This window comes from Alligator sinensis, unplaced genomic scaffold, assembly GCF_000455745.1.
Source record: "Alligator sinensis unplaced genomic scaffold, ASM45574v1 scaffold1242_1, whole genome shotgun sequence".
NCBI lineage: Eukaryota > Metazoa > Chordata > Crocodylia > Alligatoridae > Alligator > Alligator sinensis.
Genome location: NW_005842833.1, coordinates 581610 through 600004, shown reverse-complemented (window position 1 = coordinate 600004; position 18395 = coordinate 581610). Strand labels below are relative to the sequence as shown.

Here is an 18395-nt window from a genome sequence, read left to right as displayed (position 1 = left end):
GAAGCTGGGCCACTGGGCAGGAAGGACTGTAGCAGTCACGGGGCCAGAAGGTGAACATGTCGAAGGGAGCCAGGTTCTTGCTGGGGTGGGAGGGAGCGTGGGTTCTGGCCTGGCAGTTATACTGTTTAAAACTCCTGCACCCCACTTCTTTATTTTTTAATCTAATGACTCTTAGTGTAGCTGTCCTGATGTAAAACTGCACCCCATCCTGTCTACACTAGGGTTTTAATGTGTTGGCTATTCCCCTGTGAATGTGTTTTTAAATTTCCTCGTGTAGGAAAATGGCCCGTGTGTGTGCACGTGTGCTGTGGGACTTCTGACCCCAGGCAATGCACCAAGTTCAAGAAGTCCCTGTCTCTAGGTGCACAACATTATAAATGTATGAAGCTAGCCGTGAACATGGTTCAAACCTTGGACTTCTGAATCTAAAGTCTTGAGCTCCTGCTGTCTGAGGTCAAAGAGCTCTTGTTTTTTCACCGGTTGTATACCAGGCTCATCCATAGGTTTAAAGACGTCAGGCCTGGAAGGGACCTTGCGAGATCCTCCAAGTCTCTTTTTCGGTCGTGGTGTTAGTGAGTGTAGCACTGCCGAGCCTATAAGTATGACGTGGGTTCTTTCTCCCAGGGTGGAGCACCTTGCATTTCTCTGTGTTGAACATCATCAGGTTTTGATCCGCCCACCTTGCGAGCCTCTCCAGGTCAATCCTGCTGAGGTCCAGCTGCTATTTGAATGGTACATGGGTAAACTATGTTCTCTGGCGTGCATCCTAGGTGTGTTCTCGTACAGAGCCAGGCAGGGCCTCCATTTAAACATTGCCTTCTCACCGTGGAATCTGTCCCAATCTCTCTTTTGGATAGACACCTTTTTGCTGTGAGTAATTGCACATGCTGCAAAGTCAACTGTGTCTGGGCAGAGCCAAGTCTTTGTTCTGGAACTGGACAGATTGAGCCCACAAGTGGATTTTTATCTAGCCTGCAAAGCTGGGACATTGGTGGCAATTTGGTGGCAGGGGAATTGATAGTGAGGCACTTGTTTGCCCGTGGCATGGCAGCTGGGTCAGAAACGGTGGCCTGCCTTTGGCCTGAGCTCTGTTATTTCGGCCTGCCACTCCTAAAAGGCTGCCAGCCCCTGCTCTGGAACCCTTAAGGCGTGCTGCCAGATGGTACTCGCAACCCATTATGTTTTCTTGAGATGTTGGCTCTGCACTTGGGCCTCCAAATCAGTGCTGTGGCCCTCCCAGGCACCCTGCTGCTTGCTGCCAGCTCTCTGAACTACTCGGTTAACCCCTTCAGGAGGGCAGGCTTTGCAAAGTAATTCATTTAGAGTTAATTGAGATAACTCTGGCTCTTTTAGAGCAGTGTGTCTGCAAAATATGGTCCTTGGAGCATGTAATTAAGAATAGCCTTTGACCCTCTTCTGTGCCATGTGTTCAGAATTATGCAGTCTGAGTCTCCGGCACACGAATCCCATGTGAAGAGCCCATTTGTCTCCTGTGCTGGGCTAGTTGCTTGCTAGCTTTCTGATTTTATCGTCCTCTTCAGGGTGTTCCACAGGATGGCCCAGCAGGGAGGGTCTGGACCCAGCGGTCTGCTCAAGGTCATTATCGAATCATAGAAAATGAGGGTTGGAAGGGACCTGAGCAGGTCGCATTTGGGCCAACCTCCTGCTCCAAAGTAGGACCAGCCCCAGCCTCAGCTAGATCATCCCAGCCAAGGCTTTGTCTAGATGGGTCTTAAACACCTCCAAGGATGGAGACTCCACCACCACCTCTCTGGGTAACCTGTTCCAGGTTTTTACTACCTTCCTTGTGAGTTTTTTCCTCTTGCTTCCTCTTGCTGCAACTTCAGACACTTGCTCCTTGTCCTGTCATCTGCCCCCACTGAGAACAGTCCAGCTCCATCCACTTTGGAATCACCCCGCAGGTAGATAAGGGCTGTTATTCAATCCCCTTTCAGTCTTTTCTTCAGCCGAAATAAGCCCAGTTCCCTCAGCCTCTTCTCACAAGCCCTCCGCTGGACTCTTTCCAACTTGTCCATATCCTTTCTGTAGTGGGGGGCCCAAAACAGGACACAGGACTCTAGATGTGGCCACACCAGTCCCAGATAGAGGGGGAAAATCACTGCCCTCCATCTGCTGGCACCGCTCCTTCTAATGCAGCCCAGGATGCCAGTAGCCTTCTTCACAAACAAGGAGGCTCATTCAACACAGAACACAATATCCAGCATGCAAAGTAAGAGACAGAATACAGAAATCAAAGTCATAAAGCAAAATTGAACTTACAGTTCGACACAAACATATCCCTGCCTGTCAAATCACATAGACTGAGGGTTTGGTTCATATTAGGATCATAATGTGAGCCAGAGCAGCTGAAAAGGCTATGTAGCTATGAAGTTCACTGCCAGAGAACTGGAGGAAGACTTGCTTGAAGTCCTCGTTGAGGATAGGATTTCAGATTCGCCCAGATAGTCCTATCCTAGGCCTCAGTGAGGAACAGTTGGTTTTCAGGAAAATCTGAATGTGTAAATGCATTTTTGAGAGCATTGAAAAAACAGCAGACACCAAAATCCCACCGTTTGCGCAGGTTCCTATCCTGTGTACAGGACCTCCACCTGACGCAGGAGGTACATGGTCCCATCGTTGTAGTAGTTTTAAACAGCTCAAACCAGCTCATGAAGTGATGAGAGAAACTTGAAGTCTGCCAGGGATTTAAGCATATATGATGGAGTTGTTTTTGGTGCTCTGATTTTAAAATTAGTTGATTTATCAAAGCTAAAAGACTCGGTCGTTCAGTATCCTGGATTTTTGTACTGATTTCTTAATGGCATTTGACTTTCTGTTGTCTTTTCACGTGCATGTATAGCTTGGGAAGACTCGGAAGCAATCCTGTGTCGTAACCGTTAGCGAATGTGGAGGCAGAAAAAAGAAATGAAACAAGTTCATATTTAGAAAAAATGTAGATGGCATGCAGGGATGCACTGTAAGATTACTACGATTGCAGAGTGAGGGACTTGGGCAGATAATAATGAAGTTAAGGTATTCTGGCCTGTCATTACTAAGGCTCCTGCACCTATGGATGAGCGGTGTCTCTTGTGTATTTTTTCCTTCAGGGCTATTGTTCGTAATAGCATCTTAGGCAGTGTTGTATAATGGAAGGGGAAGGTGACCAGAGCAGTATGGTCATACAGTGACCTTGGCAAGGACCTTTTATAAGAGGACAAATTGTCCTGTGGTTAAGGCACTAGCCTGAGACCAACAAGACACGAGTTCTGTACTGCTGTCTGCCACTGATCTCCTGTATAATCTTGTGCAAATCACTTAATTTTTTGCCTCAGGCCTGCTTTTGTAAAACAGGTATGGAGACAATAAGGTCATCAGTGTTTTGAGTCAGTTGGCTAATGTGTTCAACTGTATATAGGCTTATGAGATGCAACTTTATTTGAATTTGGATCTGGCAGTAAATGAAGCAGAGGCAACATGTCAGAGGAAAAACCTGAAGGATTCAACACCTGTTTCATTCACAGAGCAGGTCCATTATGGGCTCTTGATGGGGTAGGGATTGTGAAGGAGCAAACAGTGGTAAGAGACCCACATCTTTGTGATGTGTGCTTGTAAGAGAGTGAGGTAAGGTTGCATATGCAGTCATAACTTGTAATATATTGAGTGCCTCACTTTACAGCTCTTGGGCCTCACTTCACAGCTCTTGGGCAAGTCATGGCTGACTCTAATTATCAGTGCAAGGGGCTGTCCGCCACCAGCCCAAGCCACGCGAGTTGCTCCACCCATTCAACCCTTATCTTCTGAGTGGAGCCCTTCCAGGAGTTGAAGGACAGGAAGTACAGTGTGCAAATTATTTGTCGAGCACAACAGGAGGGCCAGGAAGTAGGGTGCAGTAGGGCCAGACGTCAAACAGGAAGTTGTGGGATTGCTGCTGCTGGTCTTTCCATGCTTGTGGCCTGCAGTGCCGGGGGGAGTTGCAGACACCCTGCAGCCGTGGGTGGGATAGGAGGAGGCTTAGCCACAGCTCCTGGAGTTCAGCAGAGCTTCTGGATTTGAGCTGGACTGTTACTGATGGTCAGTATCAGGGGTTTTCAGCACAGATGGTTGATGGGTGTGTGTTTGAGGACAGCCTTTAGGCCACCCATAATTACTGGTGTGGATGTAACTACCATAATAGTCCCATTATCTTTTTTGGCAATGGTTCTCGACCTTTTTAGCCTTGAGGGACCCCCGGGTAGACTCAAGGCACCTTTTGGAAAAATGCCGGCTCTTAGGTTTGTTTTGTTTTGCCCACAGGAAAATAATAGGGCCATTTTTCTTTCTGTTGCAAAAAACTCAGAAAGACCATAACTACAGGTTTCTATTTGAAATCCCTGGATTTATCTTGAGTCACGTCTGTAGACCTAACCATGCTAACTTTTTGGTGGCATCCTGCAGCACCCTAGAAAGGATCTCAAGGCACCCTGGTTGAGAATCACTGTAGCATGGAAAGGTTGACTAGATGGGTCTACATAAGAGCTTTTCTGGACTGCTGTTTTAGTAGCAGGCATTACCCTGACTGAAGTCAAGCTAAAAGCAATATCTGTTATGTACTCTGCTTTTTAGTAAGTTTGAACTTGGATATTTCAGGTCATGAGTAGGTGCAACTGGGCACATAACATCTGAATTCCAGCTCACAGCTTATTTTTCTGGAGGGGGAGGGAGAATGAGTTAAAAAAAAAAAAAAGATTGTTTAATTTAACTGTACTGTAAATGTAGTGCTTGAAGGAGAGAACGGGGGAGTGCCAAACTGATGGTGCTGGGAAGGAAGATACTCCCTTTTCCCATAGAACAGCTTCCTCTGCCTGGCTTAATGTGCTTCAGCCCTGACTTGAAGGGACTGTTGTTGCCAAGGTCATTACTGCCTGTAGTGTGTAGACAAGGCAGCACACATAGGGAATGCAATAGTGCTGCATATGATTTTGCCCTAGAATTAACCCTGGGCAGCTTGCATGATTTTAAGCACAACTGAACGGGCTTCATCTACTGTGGGCAGATTTATAGATGTTTTCAGTTAGAAAATGCTACCTATTCTAGGCAAATCAGAACTTCCTACATCTTAAATGCTGGAGGCTGCAAGTGAGAGGAACAGTGGAAAAACCCCTGGTCATACCCGGTTCACTCCCCCTTTCAGCATCCGCTCTCTGCCATGGTGTGACATAGGTTACTAGGCAAGATGGACCTATGATCCGATCAGTAAATGGCGATTCTTATGTTCTGAAATGTATGTTAGCTGAGACATGAAGGTCCTGATCTCCATTGAATTCTTGACCCCTATGGGGCAGCCAGTTGTATCTTGGGTGGCAAAGAGGCTGAGGCCCGATACCCTCCGAGTTGTGTATAAGGTGAGACGTGCCTGGTCAGAGGCACACCACCCATGGCGGAGATTCGTGCCAGACTGCTGTTTGCAGGGGTGTAGGTTGCCAGACTGCTGTCTGTGCACCTTGCAAGGGGAGAATACCTTCTGTGCCAGTCTCGGACTTGCTGGTGTTTCTCCCCTACTTCATTTTGGGGATTGGCCGGATTCCACAGTTTCACTGTGCAATCATGGAAGTGATCAGTATCTCATGCATTTTGCTTTCTCTTGCATTCTAATTACTTCCCCTTGGGGACTGGACTGTATTCAGCTATCTTACAAAGCGATATGCAAGAGGCAAGGATTTTTGGGTGGTATCTTTTATTGGGCCAACTGCGTAGTTGGGATACAGTTAGATAAGCTTCTATGCCTTGCGTTCAAAGCTTGTCTAATCCTATCCCAACTATGCAGTTGGTCCAATAAAGGATGTCACCCCACAAAAATCCCTGCCTCTTGTGTAATTTCTGGTATCATCATGGCTACAACATAGTTCTAACACTACCATGACATGAAACTTTGACATAGCAGACAAACTTCTGGTGATTATCAGGTTGGTTGAGTGTCCTCCGAGTAAAGGGGCTTTGCTCCCAGTTACCAACTTTCTTACGCTAATATTTATTATTATGGCATTTTAAAATAAATGGTGGCATAGCTCAATATCAGACACATTTCATTCTCTTACATACTCGCTTACAAATAAGAAGAATTTTTCCAACTATTTGAGTTGGTCTAATAAAAGATATCGGATTTACCTGAAGAACCTTGTCCACATATAAATAGTAGTGTCGTTTAAACCTGGTAGCCTGGATTATGCACTATTTGGAGCTGCTACATAAACTGGCTTCAAAATGGAGCCTTGGGTAAAATGCAGCGTTATACAAAGAAAATGGAACTGTGGTCTGAATAATATGTAGACCGGTGCCGCTTGCAAACAATTGAAAGGGCTTGGTGACAGCAGAAATAAGATTGGAGAGCTGCAGTGTTGTTGCGGGGAGGTATAACTGGCTGCTATCTTCGCTTTGAAGGTGAATGACTGAGAAACCACTTTTATTTGGTATTCCAAGAGAGTCTCAGCCCCTGGACACTGCTTTTAGCAGCCGGTGAGAGAGAAAATGAAAACACAGGCTGTAGGGAGGGAAGGTAGGGACTGCAGAGCTGTTACTGAAGCAAGGCCGTGCTAGTGTGCTGCCCTCCTGCTGCTGCCAATTATCTCCGGGCTTAAACCTAGGTTCCGCCTAGATTCAACAAGTGGAAATTGTCATTTCTCAACAAGCTGAGGTTATCTGCCTTATTCTTTTTCCTTTTCTGGCACTTGCACTATTTTTAGAGCCAGGCTCTTTTGCAGTGAGAACACATTTGCATACGACTCCTGCCTACAAATGTCTGGAGTCGTGTATATCCCTAGTAACATAATCATTACAACGTACACGGGTTTTTATTTCAGGTTTTTCCCGAAAGCTGTGGTTTCTAAGAACCTGTTGTATTATCTATTTTTTTTTTTTTGTTAAGCAAGGCTACTAATGATTCGTGAATAGTGTTCCTTCCCCCACCAGCCTTGTTTCTAATAATAAGTCTAACTTAAGCTTACACTGTGCAAGTTTTTAATACGTATTTAGAAATGGGGTTTTTATTTATCTGTCCCAGCACCCACTCTGGTCAGATGTAGGGTAAGCTGCCGACCTAAAAGTTCTTCTCCTCCAAACCTTCAAGCACTGACTCGAAGAACAGCATAATTTTTGTATTCTTGAATAGGATCCTAAAGCTGCTTGCTTATTTGGCTGCAACTGCACACTGAGCTTCTCCTAGAAACGCTTAAATCCTATTCCAGAGTTCATGTATTTTACTGTGTTTTAACTGTATGAGCGAGTTAAAGTTTACTCCCCACCCCCCTATGTATGTCGTCTTGTATTTATCAGCATGGGAGTTTCATATGGTATTGTGTTGTCCATTTACTTGCTCATTTAGGTTTGTGACAGATGGAAGCTGTCCTGTGAATTTACGAATAACACGTGTTAGTCCGCCTGCTGGAATGGTGTTTGATGTGTGAATGCATTGATTTTAATTCCAAGGCTCTGCCTAATAAATGGGCAGGAAAGAGAAGAATGACTCCAGGTTGACCAGCTATAACCAAACACTTAAAAATGAAGACCCAGTGGAATAACTTTGCTTTGGTTCTGCCTCAGCTTCCAGCCAGCCAGCCTATAAAACTGGTTTGGACTAGGAAGGACTAAGGCTCACCACACACTAGAGAGCATGAACTCCAGGCAGCCTCTCCTGCTTTATACTGATAACTCCAGTTGCTTTCCAGAATAGGGATAGAAGGAGGGAGGGGTGTTCAGGTTCTTTCCTCTGTCTTATCACTTCCATATGTGTCTCCAGGTTTGATAAGTTAAGAAAGCTCATATAAAGGAGGCAAGAGAAATTTTTGTTGAATGTGTATTTGCAATCAGTCTCTCATTTGGAGAGAGATATGGAGACTTCCAAAAATCTGCTTAAAAGTATTCCAGAAATAAGGTTCTTGATCCCTAAATGAATGAAACCTTGTGTGGGTGCATCTCCTAACAGCATGGGTGCTGTGGGCAGGGAGGGGTCACTTTAGATGTGAGGAGAAAGTAGAACTTGATTTGTACAAAGCATGTTTCCTGACGTCCAGAGTAGAAGCAGTAACCACAAAGTGGGGGGAGGATGAGAGAACCAATGAATAGTGCTCAAAATCTTAAATGTGTGCTTGTTTAATCCCCCATCATATCAAGGATTAGGATTCTTTATGGATTACAATGTCAGTTTTGGATCGGGGATTAGAATGTCAGGTTTGGCCATTCAGTACAAATCCACAGAGCAGAAATTTTGTATGTAGCTTTTGGGCAGTCATCTCAGTTCTCCCATCAAATTTAGTGCCGCCGAAGTACTGTAGTCACGGCTAATAGTGTAGTCACTGTGCTGACAAAGCCCATAACAAACTTTCTTGTGGGTCCTGTGGCTTTGGTTCTGCCTTTATATTCTGTAATGAAAGGTACCACCTTAAAAACACTAAGAACTTGTCCACATATGGAGTTATGTTAGACGAGTCCACACGTGGAGTTAATCTGGGATAGTGCCCTGTGTAGACAAGCCTGACAACTAGGAATCACTTTTAGATGCTTCCTGGTATGATGTACAAGGACAGGGAATTCACATTGAGTGAGATTATTTTTATGAGCATGGGTGCCCTAATGCCGGAAGACGGGAATCCTGTCACTTTTCTTAGGGGGACGGTTATAAAGGAAGTGGGACATCTGTTCACTTGTGTCTGTCACCCATCAGGGTCTTGACACAGTGACTTGGTGGGTTGCGGGGAGTATATACACCTACTTCAAAATGCAGTTCTGTATCCAGCATTAACAGTAACTTTGGACACTAGGCTGTAAACTGAAACTCCTACAGCGATCCATAGTAATGAATGACAGTGCAGGCTGCTGCTACCTCCTCTGTTGCTGCCTAGGAAGTAAAATGTCTAAACTCAGAACAGTTTTGTGCAGTAGGTTTCTAATGCTATGACTGCACAGTTTACACTGTTTAAAATGAATGTGCTCCGGGATAGTCTTATTTCAAAGTAAGTAAATAGCACCACTCCAAACTTGAATACCACCAGTTATAAATAAATAAAACCTGGAGAAGTATAGATTTGATGCATGACGACAGCTCATGGGGCATGAAGAACCAGTCACTTTGCAGCTCTCAAAAGAAACTGTATGAAAAGATACTGAGCCTTTCATTAACTCAAAGGCAAATATACCTCTGTGCTTTGGGAACAAGAGTTATTTGGTCAGAATGAGCAGTTAATGTGTCTGGCAAGACTGAGGAGGGGCATGCATTTATCAGGGTGTTAAGAGGTTTAAATGACTATTACCAAATTTAATCAAAATTGAAAGCGAGAGTAGTCCTTGTGCATGTTGCACTGGAGACGTTTCAGACTTCTGTGGTGGGCGTCTCTTTTTTTAAAAATTCTTGACAGAGAGAGCTGCGTACAGTAGATTTCAGTTGTGTTCTTGTTCAGCATAAGACCTCTCAGTCCATATTTCCTTGAAAAATGTATTCTTTGCAAGTGGTGGTCGGTATCTATAGCCAATATTAAAAAACACAAAAAATCCCAGAGCTTCAACCTTTAGTCGATTCACTTGGTTGCCTCTCTTTTATTTGTGTATTGTGGTGTGCTCACCATTTTAGTATAATTAGCTCTCCACATATATGTGACCTCTTTCTGTTCCACCCCCGCCCAGAGCTCTGCGTGCAGAGGTTACATTTTTGAAAATCTGGAGCTTCAGATGACTTGCAAAAGACATAAAAAATTGAGTTCGACACTTCCTGCATTATGACTTGTAAAAGGCAAGAGTGTCTGCGTGCGCGTGCGTGCGTGTGTGAGAGAGAGAGGAAGAGGGATGCTGCTGGGAAAAGAAGGTAGGCATTGATTGTGAATGTTTTGTAGATGACTGGACTGCTAGTGAATGTGATTTTTACTTTATTTTTACAGATCTTTTCTTGTTCTCCATTAGCCATATTGTAATTGGGTCAAGGGCCAACTGTGTAGCTGGGTCCATTAACATGTTATATTTGTAGCCTGGTTGGGCTTTGATGAAGATCATTACACAGGAATTAAACTATCCTATTACCCAGCTGAAGGCTTAGTCAAAAGTAAAAAAAAAAAAAAAAAAAAAAAATGTTTTAAATAAAGGCCCAGTTTATCTGACAGTAAGGCTGTCTTGCAAACATTTCTTATCTATTGATGTGTCATTAGTCTCTACCCATTCAAGCTGTTGTATCCTTTACAGAGACACACATTTCATATCCAGAGATGGTCTAAACTGCCTTTTTCTCAATTACTTATCTTAAAAATCATACTAGTGGGTTGCATTGCAAACACCATTCCCATTTGCAAGACTAAATGCACGGGGGAAAATAAAGGTTGAATGTACTTGGAAAAAAAATGGAGTCTCCTAGAACTAAATGAAAGATTACTACAATATTTTGCAACTTTATTCAATGCCAGAGATGATAAACTTTTTATACCTAGTGAGACAAATAAAGCTTCTGGTGTGGATTAAAATCAAATGCAACTTAAGTGAAGTCAAATACAACTTAAATATGGTGAAGTACTATGTTGAGGCTATTCGAGAGTAGCAGTTGCGCCAGGCCTCACTGATGAGCGAGCATGGGATGCTTTTCAGTATGTGGGTAGGATGGCACTGAGTTCTGAATTTTTGATTGATCGTAATGGCTGGCAGTCATTCAGTGGAAGGAAAATGTATATTTAATTGCCTTATCTTGTCATGCTCCTTCTCTTCCTCCTCCAGTGACTGCTAAATATTGATGGTTTTTCCTATATCATGGATTTTCCTGACCAGAACTTTTCTACTAATTCTGTCTCCAGCAGTGGTAGGCATCATACAGAGATCTAACTCAGTTTTTTTGGTACAGGAGTAGGTGAAAGCCCAGGAAATCAGCCCTGGGAAAGCTCAAGTGCTAATAGGGGTTTTGTTTTTTTTGTGTGTGTCACCCCTTCTCCTGGTGTGCACTTGGAAAATGGGGACCTGTAAGTGCTTGCATGCAAAACAGCATTGCTCCAACCAAGCGGAGATCAATCAGCTTTATTCTGTAGCCAGTGCTCCAGACAGATGTGCTTGTTTGCAAACACACACTTGCTCCTTGTATGCTCTTGGCGTTAGTTGATCTTGTGTGTCAGTTGAGATCTCCCTGGTGGGGATGTATCCTGTAAAGACATCTCGCATGAATCGGATATGGAAATGTGATGGTATTAAAGGCAAGCTGTAGGCCTCCTGCGCATAAGCACTTCTGGAGCAGGATGCGACTGCTTTGGAGGCTTCAGTTTCATTGCCAAAGGATATCTGTTAAGCGTGACTAAAAACCACTTTAGCAGTTTAAAGTGAAGCTTATTTTTTTGTCAGGTTGATTCAAGGATCATATTAGCTCAAAGATGGCTTTTTAAATAAAATCCGCATTTCAAATTACTGGGGCTTCAAGCAGCTGACCATAACGGAGATGGCCTTTGAGATGTATCAAGCGTGTCTCTCGGTGAAAATATTGCAGAGCTAATTACAGTACAGGAAGAAAGAGCCTCTCTCGCACTGGCTGTCTAGGTGGTCGTCTGGCTCCTTATGGAAGAGGCAGGAGGGTTCTTCTCATCTTACTTCATTATTGTGATTAAGATTTCCACAGGTAATGGCTTTTTGCTGCCCAACCTGAGACACCTTCAGAAGGCCGTATTTTAATACGGGGCCAGGCATCCACTTTCTGAAAACAAAATCCCATTAAAGGTGTTTCTGATTGGGCAGCTTCAGACCCCGCTGTCATTGGTCTTACTTAAAATCTTAGTCTTAAAACCACCTCAGATATTTTTTTTGTCTGCAGTTTAGCCAACGAATTTGAAACAAAACAAAGTTGGTGTGTTTCAGGGGTGGCACGAGTGTCAGAAGTGGCAGGGGTAGCCTCTGTGTGCGCCACGTAGCAAGATGTGCGAGGGGATGGGCAGGGAGGACAGGAAGCAGAAGGCAGAGCTGCAAATTGGGCAGGGAGCACAGGGGAGGAAGCAGAAAGCAGAGCAGCAGATGGGGCATGGGGAGGGGATCAGAGTGACACTTGGGAAGGGCGTGCGATTAATTTGTAGCATGCCTGACGAAAAATTTGGCCCCCGCTCAGTTGTTCCATTACTACGACACAGGTTCCCAGCCATGTGTTGACGTGTGCTGGACTCCCACGACGGGTTTGGAATTGTCTTTAGGTCCGAAATTCACTCGACATAAGACTGCAGATTTCAGACGCCCGATAGAGCTAGCTTAGAGATGTTAAATCAATACGAAGGAAGGTAGTCTGCAATAAATCAGCAAGCCACTAGACAAGAGAGATTTTTGTGTGTGTCGTGTTACATGTCAAAAAATTATTTTTACTAACTATGAAATGTTTAAGCTGTTTTGAAGTAATATATTCAAAAGCATGTAGCTATCGTTATCTGGAAAAGTGACAGGAACTATGGCAGAATATGATGAAGAAAGCAACATTTGACTTTTCTGAAACTCTGTCACGTCCTGGCTATGGGAGTGAGGGGAAACAACAATACTATCAAAAACAAAATAGAAGTGAAGTGTTCCCACCTGTGGGCAGCTGCAGAGCAGAGAAAATTTACAGTCCGGATCAAATTCCAGCTTAATTTATCTTGACACTTGCAATATGCAACAATCATTCAAACAGTGAGTTTTTAACCAGTAAGATAGTTTGCTGCAGGCTAGACCAGTGAATGCATGTGTTTGCTCAAAACATTAAAAATATTAAGGTACTTAAACCAGCATGGCCACAAACTACTCACCTTGAGCATAAATATATATTATGCAAAGGTTTTTCTTAGCACTCCATATCATTACACATTTATTACAGGAATACAGAGTTGGCACCTACCTGTTAGATAGCTTTTCTTTTCTTTTTTCTTTTATATTGCCCTTGCAAAAAAATTGCAAGTACAACGCTGGAAAGGAGTTGAATTTTTCCGTATGAATAGCAATAACCTCCTTAAAGGTTATGGTGTTTTATATTTATTACTGTACTTTTCTGCTTTTGCCTCCCCTCCATATTGAATTACTGTAACTTCAACCTTTTAGTGTTCTGTGTGCATTAGACAAATGCAGGGAGTTACAGCCTGTCATGGAGGGTCTTGGGCTTCCATGAATTTTTTTGTCTTACTCCCTCTTGCAAATTTTCAATTGGCTGATTTTTCAGTTTTTATAGCCCTCTTTCAGAGGTGTGCTGGTGTAAGTCTTCTTGCAAATGGGATTTAAGGCTAGGGCATATGCCTTTGTAATAGAGCAAGAATATTTATCCTCCCTGCCTGCCGCCTTACTGGTTTGTGGTGGTTTTTCAGTCCATTTGGGTCTCGGGATTCCAGCGGTTCAGGCTGTAAAATTCTGAAGCAGATTCAGAAGATCTCAAGTACCTAAAATGTCAAGCTCCATGGCAGGGGCAAGATAATTGTACGAGACCATCCAGAGAGATTTGCTTTTAGTTTCTAGGAAGCATCTGGCAATGCGACAAGGTATTTTTACAGCTGAGTGCTGGAGGTGTATTAAGATTGATTGTGGCCCTTTTTCCATACTGTGATTTAACACTGCAGGATGGCTTTCATTAGAAAAAGGATTCCACCTTTTGAAACCAGGTTTTAGGATCATGCTCCATAGATTTCCTAGCATAGTAGTTTATAGGGTGATTCTCAGAAGAAGACCCTATATGCACCTTTTGTGTTGGGACCCATTTTAGAGCCCAGTACCATGTGCTAGGTTCCCTGGACTGCTTACACCCAGGGCTCCTGCCCTTGGATGCTTTGGGTGTTGAGCACCTCAGACAGTTTTTAAATGTTGATTTGGACTTAATTTTTGTGCAGTAAGTGCAACAGTGTGTAGTTATTAGACATTTCTCCTTTTTATTGTCTTTGTCTGTTGTAAAACCATTTCACATTGTCTGGAACATGCAGGTAGCGTCAGAAGTACCTGTTGCAAGTAACTTGACTTTGATTTTTACTAATAAAATATATGCCGTAATCCTTCAAGCATTTAAGGATTTGAATAGACCCTTGTAAATTGTGTATGGGTATAAATCTTCACAGAACTGGCTGTTTGGGAAGACCAAGTCCCATTTTATGTCATATTAAAATGCTTCTGATTTTTAATGTCGGGCTTCATGTCTTCTAAACTCATTCTTCTAATGGAGCAGCGAGAGACTTCTAAAATGCATTCATAGGTTGTTGGTATAGTCTGACGCTTTTTTTTTTAAAGAACCATAAAAGGGCTTGTGAAATGGCTGCTCTTCCTTTTTAATGGGTTTTCACCTTACCCTTTTCCTCGGAATCAATAACAGAGCAACTGGTAATAGCAGAAAATTGTTAGAGCTGTATATTTTCTACGAGAAAGTAGCAATGCTGTCGTGACTATATTTAGGTCATTGGCAGTACGTGCTGATTTTGGTACCTGTGGATAAAGTAAATGGTGGCCACAGCGGTGGTGGTGGTGGTGATGATGATGATGATGATCACAAATGGGCAGGGGGCAAGGAGCCCAGAGTTAGAGCAGTCTGTCTTTCCCTTCCTGTCTTTGGTCTTTGTTTCAGAGGCTATTGCTACCTTTCAACACCTGGTATTTTAAAATTAAAATAAACTTCTTTTTTAATATTTGATTTTAAATGGGTGCGTTCACCACAACTTGTAATATCGCCCCATCTCCTCTTCTTCCTTCTATTGTTCTTTCCTTCATTTCCCTGTCACTTTTTTGGCTTTTCTTCATGTTTTGGCTTCTTTCCCTCCCTCCCGCTGTCTTTCTTACACCGTGTGCGAGCGTGCATGTGTCTTTTCTTGTTTCCCCTCCCCCCCTTTGCAATGTGAGCGTATTTGTGAATATGTTCAAATGTCTGTGAATATGTTCAGATTCCTTAAAAGTTGTATAACGAACTGGATTTACTCAGTACTGAGTGTGACCTTGCGGGAAATGGGTGTAGTGTCACGGAGGACCTGTGCAGTGTTAGTCGCTGTGGTCTGATGCCCGTTCAAATGCATGTTTTAATGCAAGTCTACCAGCCTAGTAAAGCTCTGAATCAGGTTGTCCTTCCAGATTGCTCTAGCTATCGTGTTTGACCAGCTGTTGTGGCTGCGAACTCATTCCTAAATGGTAAATGGAGACCACTCATTTTGGGGGTCTGCATCTCCTTCCTTGCTCATTGTCATGTGTGCTTCTAGGTGCAGACCCTGTGACTGTCTCCTTTCTTGGCTGTTTGGACTTTAGGAGCTGGACACCTACTTCCCCAGCCCTAGTATTTCTGCTTTCCCAAGCACCTCAGTGGCTTAAAAACCTCCCTTCTCCATACCTTTCTGAGCTCTGGTTTTCCAGGGGTCATGTGGCAGTTAAGCAAGATGCACAATCTTAGCAAAGGAATTTTTTTTAAAACCTGGGACATCTACAAAACAGATGCTTTAATGCACAGTGAAGTTTTATGGAAGGCAAGGATTGCCATGAGTGCCGCCAAAGTGGAGCCCGTCACGTGACGGGTACAGGCAATCCATTAGTCCCGAGCTTTAAATGCGTCTGTCAGTAACTGTGACGTACTGCGAGCTTGTGCTGCCAAGATTGTGGTGTAGCCTGAAGAGCATGGGGCTTTTTGTTTTAGTCATCGTGGTGTGGCTCTGGGCAAAAATCTCCTCCCCGCTCCTCTGCCCTCAAACATACAGAGCTTGTCTTTTACCTTTACTGTTTGCCGAAGCCTTAGTTTAACTGAAATGTAGTGGTTTGGTTGGAAAGAGAGACGGCACAAACGGGGAAACATCACCTCGTTAGAAGAGAGGGGCGGATGGGGTTTTGTGCGGAGCAAACCCACAGGCAATGTAATAATAATAATAATAATAATAATCAATAATGACGGTGATTATTATTTTGTATTTTTAGCATTGAATAATCCTAGTAGACTTATTCTGTCTTTCAAAATGTCTTAATTTTCATGCTGCCCTGAAGTAGTAAACGCTGGTAGTAAAATGTTCCCACTTTGCAGATGTGGTAGACTGCAGGCTGCCAGGTCCATCCCAACAGCCTGTCCCAATTCTTTTTATAACTGTTTTTATTAAATGAAAAAGCAAAATAGCAAGTCCATGTCCAAGCTATGCTGCACTTCATTAATCTCTGCCTGTGCCTCCCTGTGCCGTTCAGGTTTCCCACTTGCCGACATATTGAGGACATAGACCAGATCAGAGCTGATCCCAGGAGTGGTGGTCCTCCACTGGACGGTGTACCTTGCAAGTGGCCCTCCGACGCGGAGTGTTGTACCCCTACAGTAGAAACACAGAAGTAAAGTTAATTGCCAAAGACCGTCGATGTCCTGGCTCATGAGTCATGACCAGTGCTGTGGCAGAGACCTATATATTAGCGTTACAGCCAAACAAGAAATATCAGCTTCGTGTTTACAGGTTAGCTCCAACCTTTTAATACCAGAAGGTCATGACTGATGACTCAAAAACCCACGTGTTTCCTATTAGTCTGGAAAGTCCCATATAAACAATGCTCCTTTTTTGTCTTAACTTGGTATCCAGTTAGACAGTGTTTCTTTTGTCCTGGCTTCTCTTTGCTGACTTTTTTTAGAGGCTGTGTAGCTGCTGGTATGCTTCTTTATGACACAGATACCAAAATATGTAACAATATCAAAACCAGTATTTTGATATTGGGTGTGTTGTATTTGAAAATCCCTTAGTTTCCTTGTAAAAATCTTAACTATGCAAAACAGGCGGTCAGACTGGTGCATGAGAGAGAGCTGAAAACTACTATAATTTTTCCAGTGGCAGATGATTTGCATTTTTTCTTCTTACATTTTAGATTTTGTTTAAACAAACTTCTTTCTAGTTATGCAATCTTATATGCTTGTGGATATGTGTTTACAGATACAGGAAAATTATCTGAATTCATACCTACATGCAGTCCCATCAAAGAAAGCATTTCCAGTCTCTCTTGCATGATCAAATATATTTTGAGCTGGGCTTGAGCTTTGACTTGAAGGCATTCATTTTAAATAACATTTTGAAAATTTTACCTACTATACTAAAAATTCAAGCCTTTGATAACAAGGCTGAGTCTACACTAGAAACCTTAGGAAGTATGGTGCTGTCAGTGTAGGGTTATAGCGTGTTTGTAGGTAATGTTTCTATACCAGCAGATGCAGTTATACAGGTGTTCTGTCACTATAGTTTATTTGCTGAGTGAACTGAAAATAGCTACATTGGCGCAACACTTTTTTTGGTATAAGTGAGTCCGCACTAGGAGGGTTTTATTGATATAACTATGTGAAAGACATATATTTAAGTATAGACTAGCTCTGACTGATCAGAGAAAATTACTGCTTTTTCAGTTTCACTTTTTGTGTTTGACAGTGTGTGGCATATTGTTCGTACCACTGCTTCAACACCTAGGCTGTGCCTGTGCTAGGAGCGCCGTGCCAGCGTGCTGTATGGACGAAGTACTAAGCTAGAAATAGACGTGACCAGATCAAGCAGCTCAGCTGTGCTGCGGTGTTTTGGGCACAGTGGATCTGCTTCACTGGGTGAAATGCATATCGCCTCTCGTCCTGCCCTTGATGAGGGATAAGGGGTGATGTGATTTCTGGAGGCAGTTTTGGGTGAGCAGGGAAAGCCCGCTCAGCCAGACCCGTCCCCCATGATTGCAGAAGTGGGGCTGGCTGAGTGGGGAATCCCGACTTCCCTGGGGTACCTTCCCAGAGGCACCCTGGGGTATGTGGGGTGCATCTACATGAGATGCTACTGCACAATAGCAGCAAGCTGCTGTGCAGTATCTCGCTCCAACTGCACAGTAGCGTTGGCGGACATTAACCATGATGTAACGTTACTGTGCAGTAGCTTGTTGCCACTGTGCAGTAGCATCTGAAAAAAAAAAATGTGCGGCAATGGTACAGCGAAGTAACATCAGCTGCTATGCAGTCATTTAATACTTGCTTATGCAAGTACTATGCATTTAGTACCTGCTTATGCAAGCACTAAATGAGTCTGCAATAACAGCTGTGCAGTCTGCCGCTTGTGTAGACGTGGCCTATAAGCAGGGAAGGTGGGTTGGTGCTCCAGGAGCTTGAGGGGCCGGCCCTCAGGCCCCTAGATCATGTGCCCAGGTTGGCTGGAGAGTGCGAGCAGCTCATGCTGCCCCTACTCTCCCACCACTGAGCTAATAGATTCATAGATGCTAGGGTCGGAAGGGACCTCAGTAGATCATCGAGTCCGACCCTCTGCATAGGCAGGAAAGAGTTCTGGGTTCAGATGCCTATATAACCTCCTCTTGAAGACCCCCAGGGTAGGGGAGAGCACCACCTCCCTTGGGAGCCCATTCCAGATTTTGGCCACTTTAACTGTGAAGAAGTTCTTCCTAATGTCCAGTCTAAATCTGCTGTCTGCTAGCTTATGGCCATTATTTCTTGTGACCCCCAGGGA

General features: G+C 43.7%; 1 protein-coding gene across 8 annotated transcripts in view; it reads left to right on the top strand.

Moving 5' to 3' along the window:
• PIAS1 (protein inhibitor of activated STAT 1) overlaps window positions 1–18395 on the top strand; it is a 94123-nt gene that overhangs the window by 16712 nt on the left and 59016 nt on the right. For 3 of the 8 annotated variants that reach the window (XM_025191571.1, XM_025191575.1, XM_025191577.1), the window contains exon 1: window positions 16176–16376. The exons of 3 other annotated variants lie outside the window; for them this stretch is intronic. In XM_025191571.1, the coding sequence (XP_025047356.1) occupies window positions 16284–16376 (93 nt within the window). In that variant the 5' untranslated portion in view covers window positions 16176–16283. Of the gene's footprint in view, window positions 1–9414; window positions 9830–16174; window positions 16377–18395 lie in introns of those variants that run through there. 2 more of the 8 variants (XM_025191572.1, XM_025191574.1) reach the window with 2 other exon arrangements.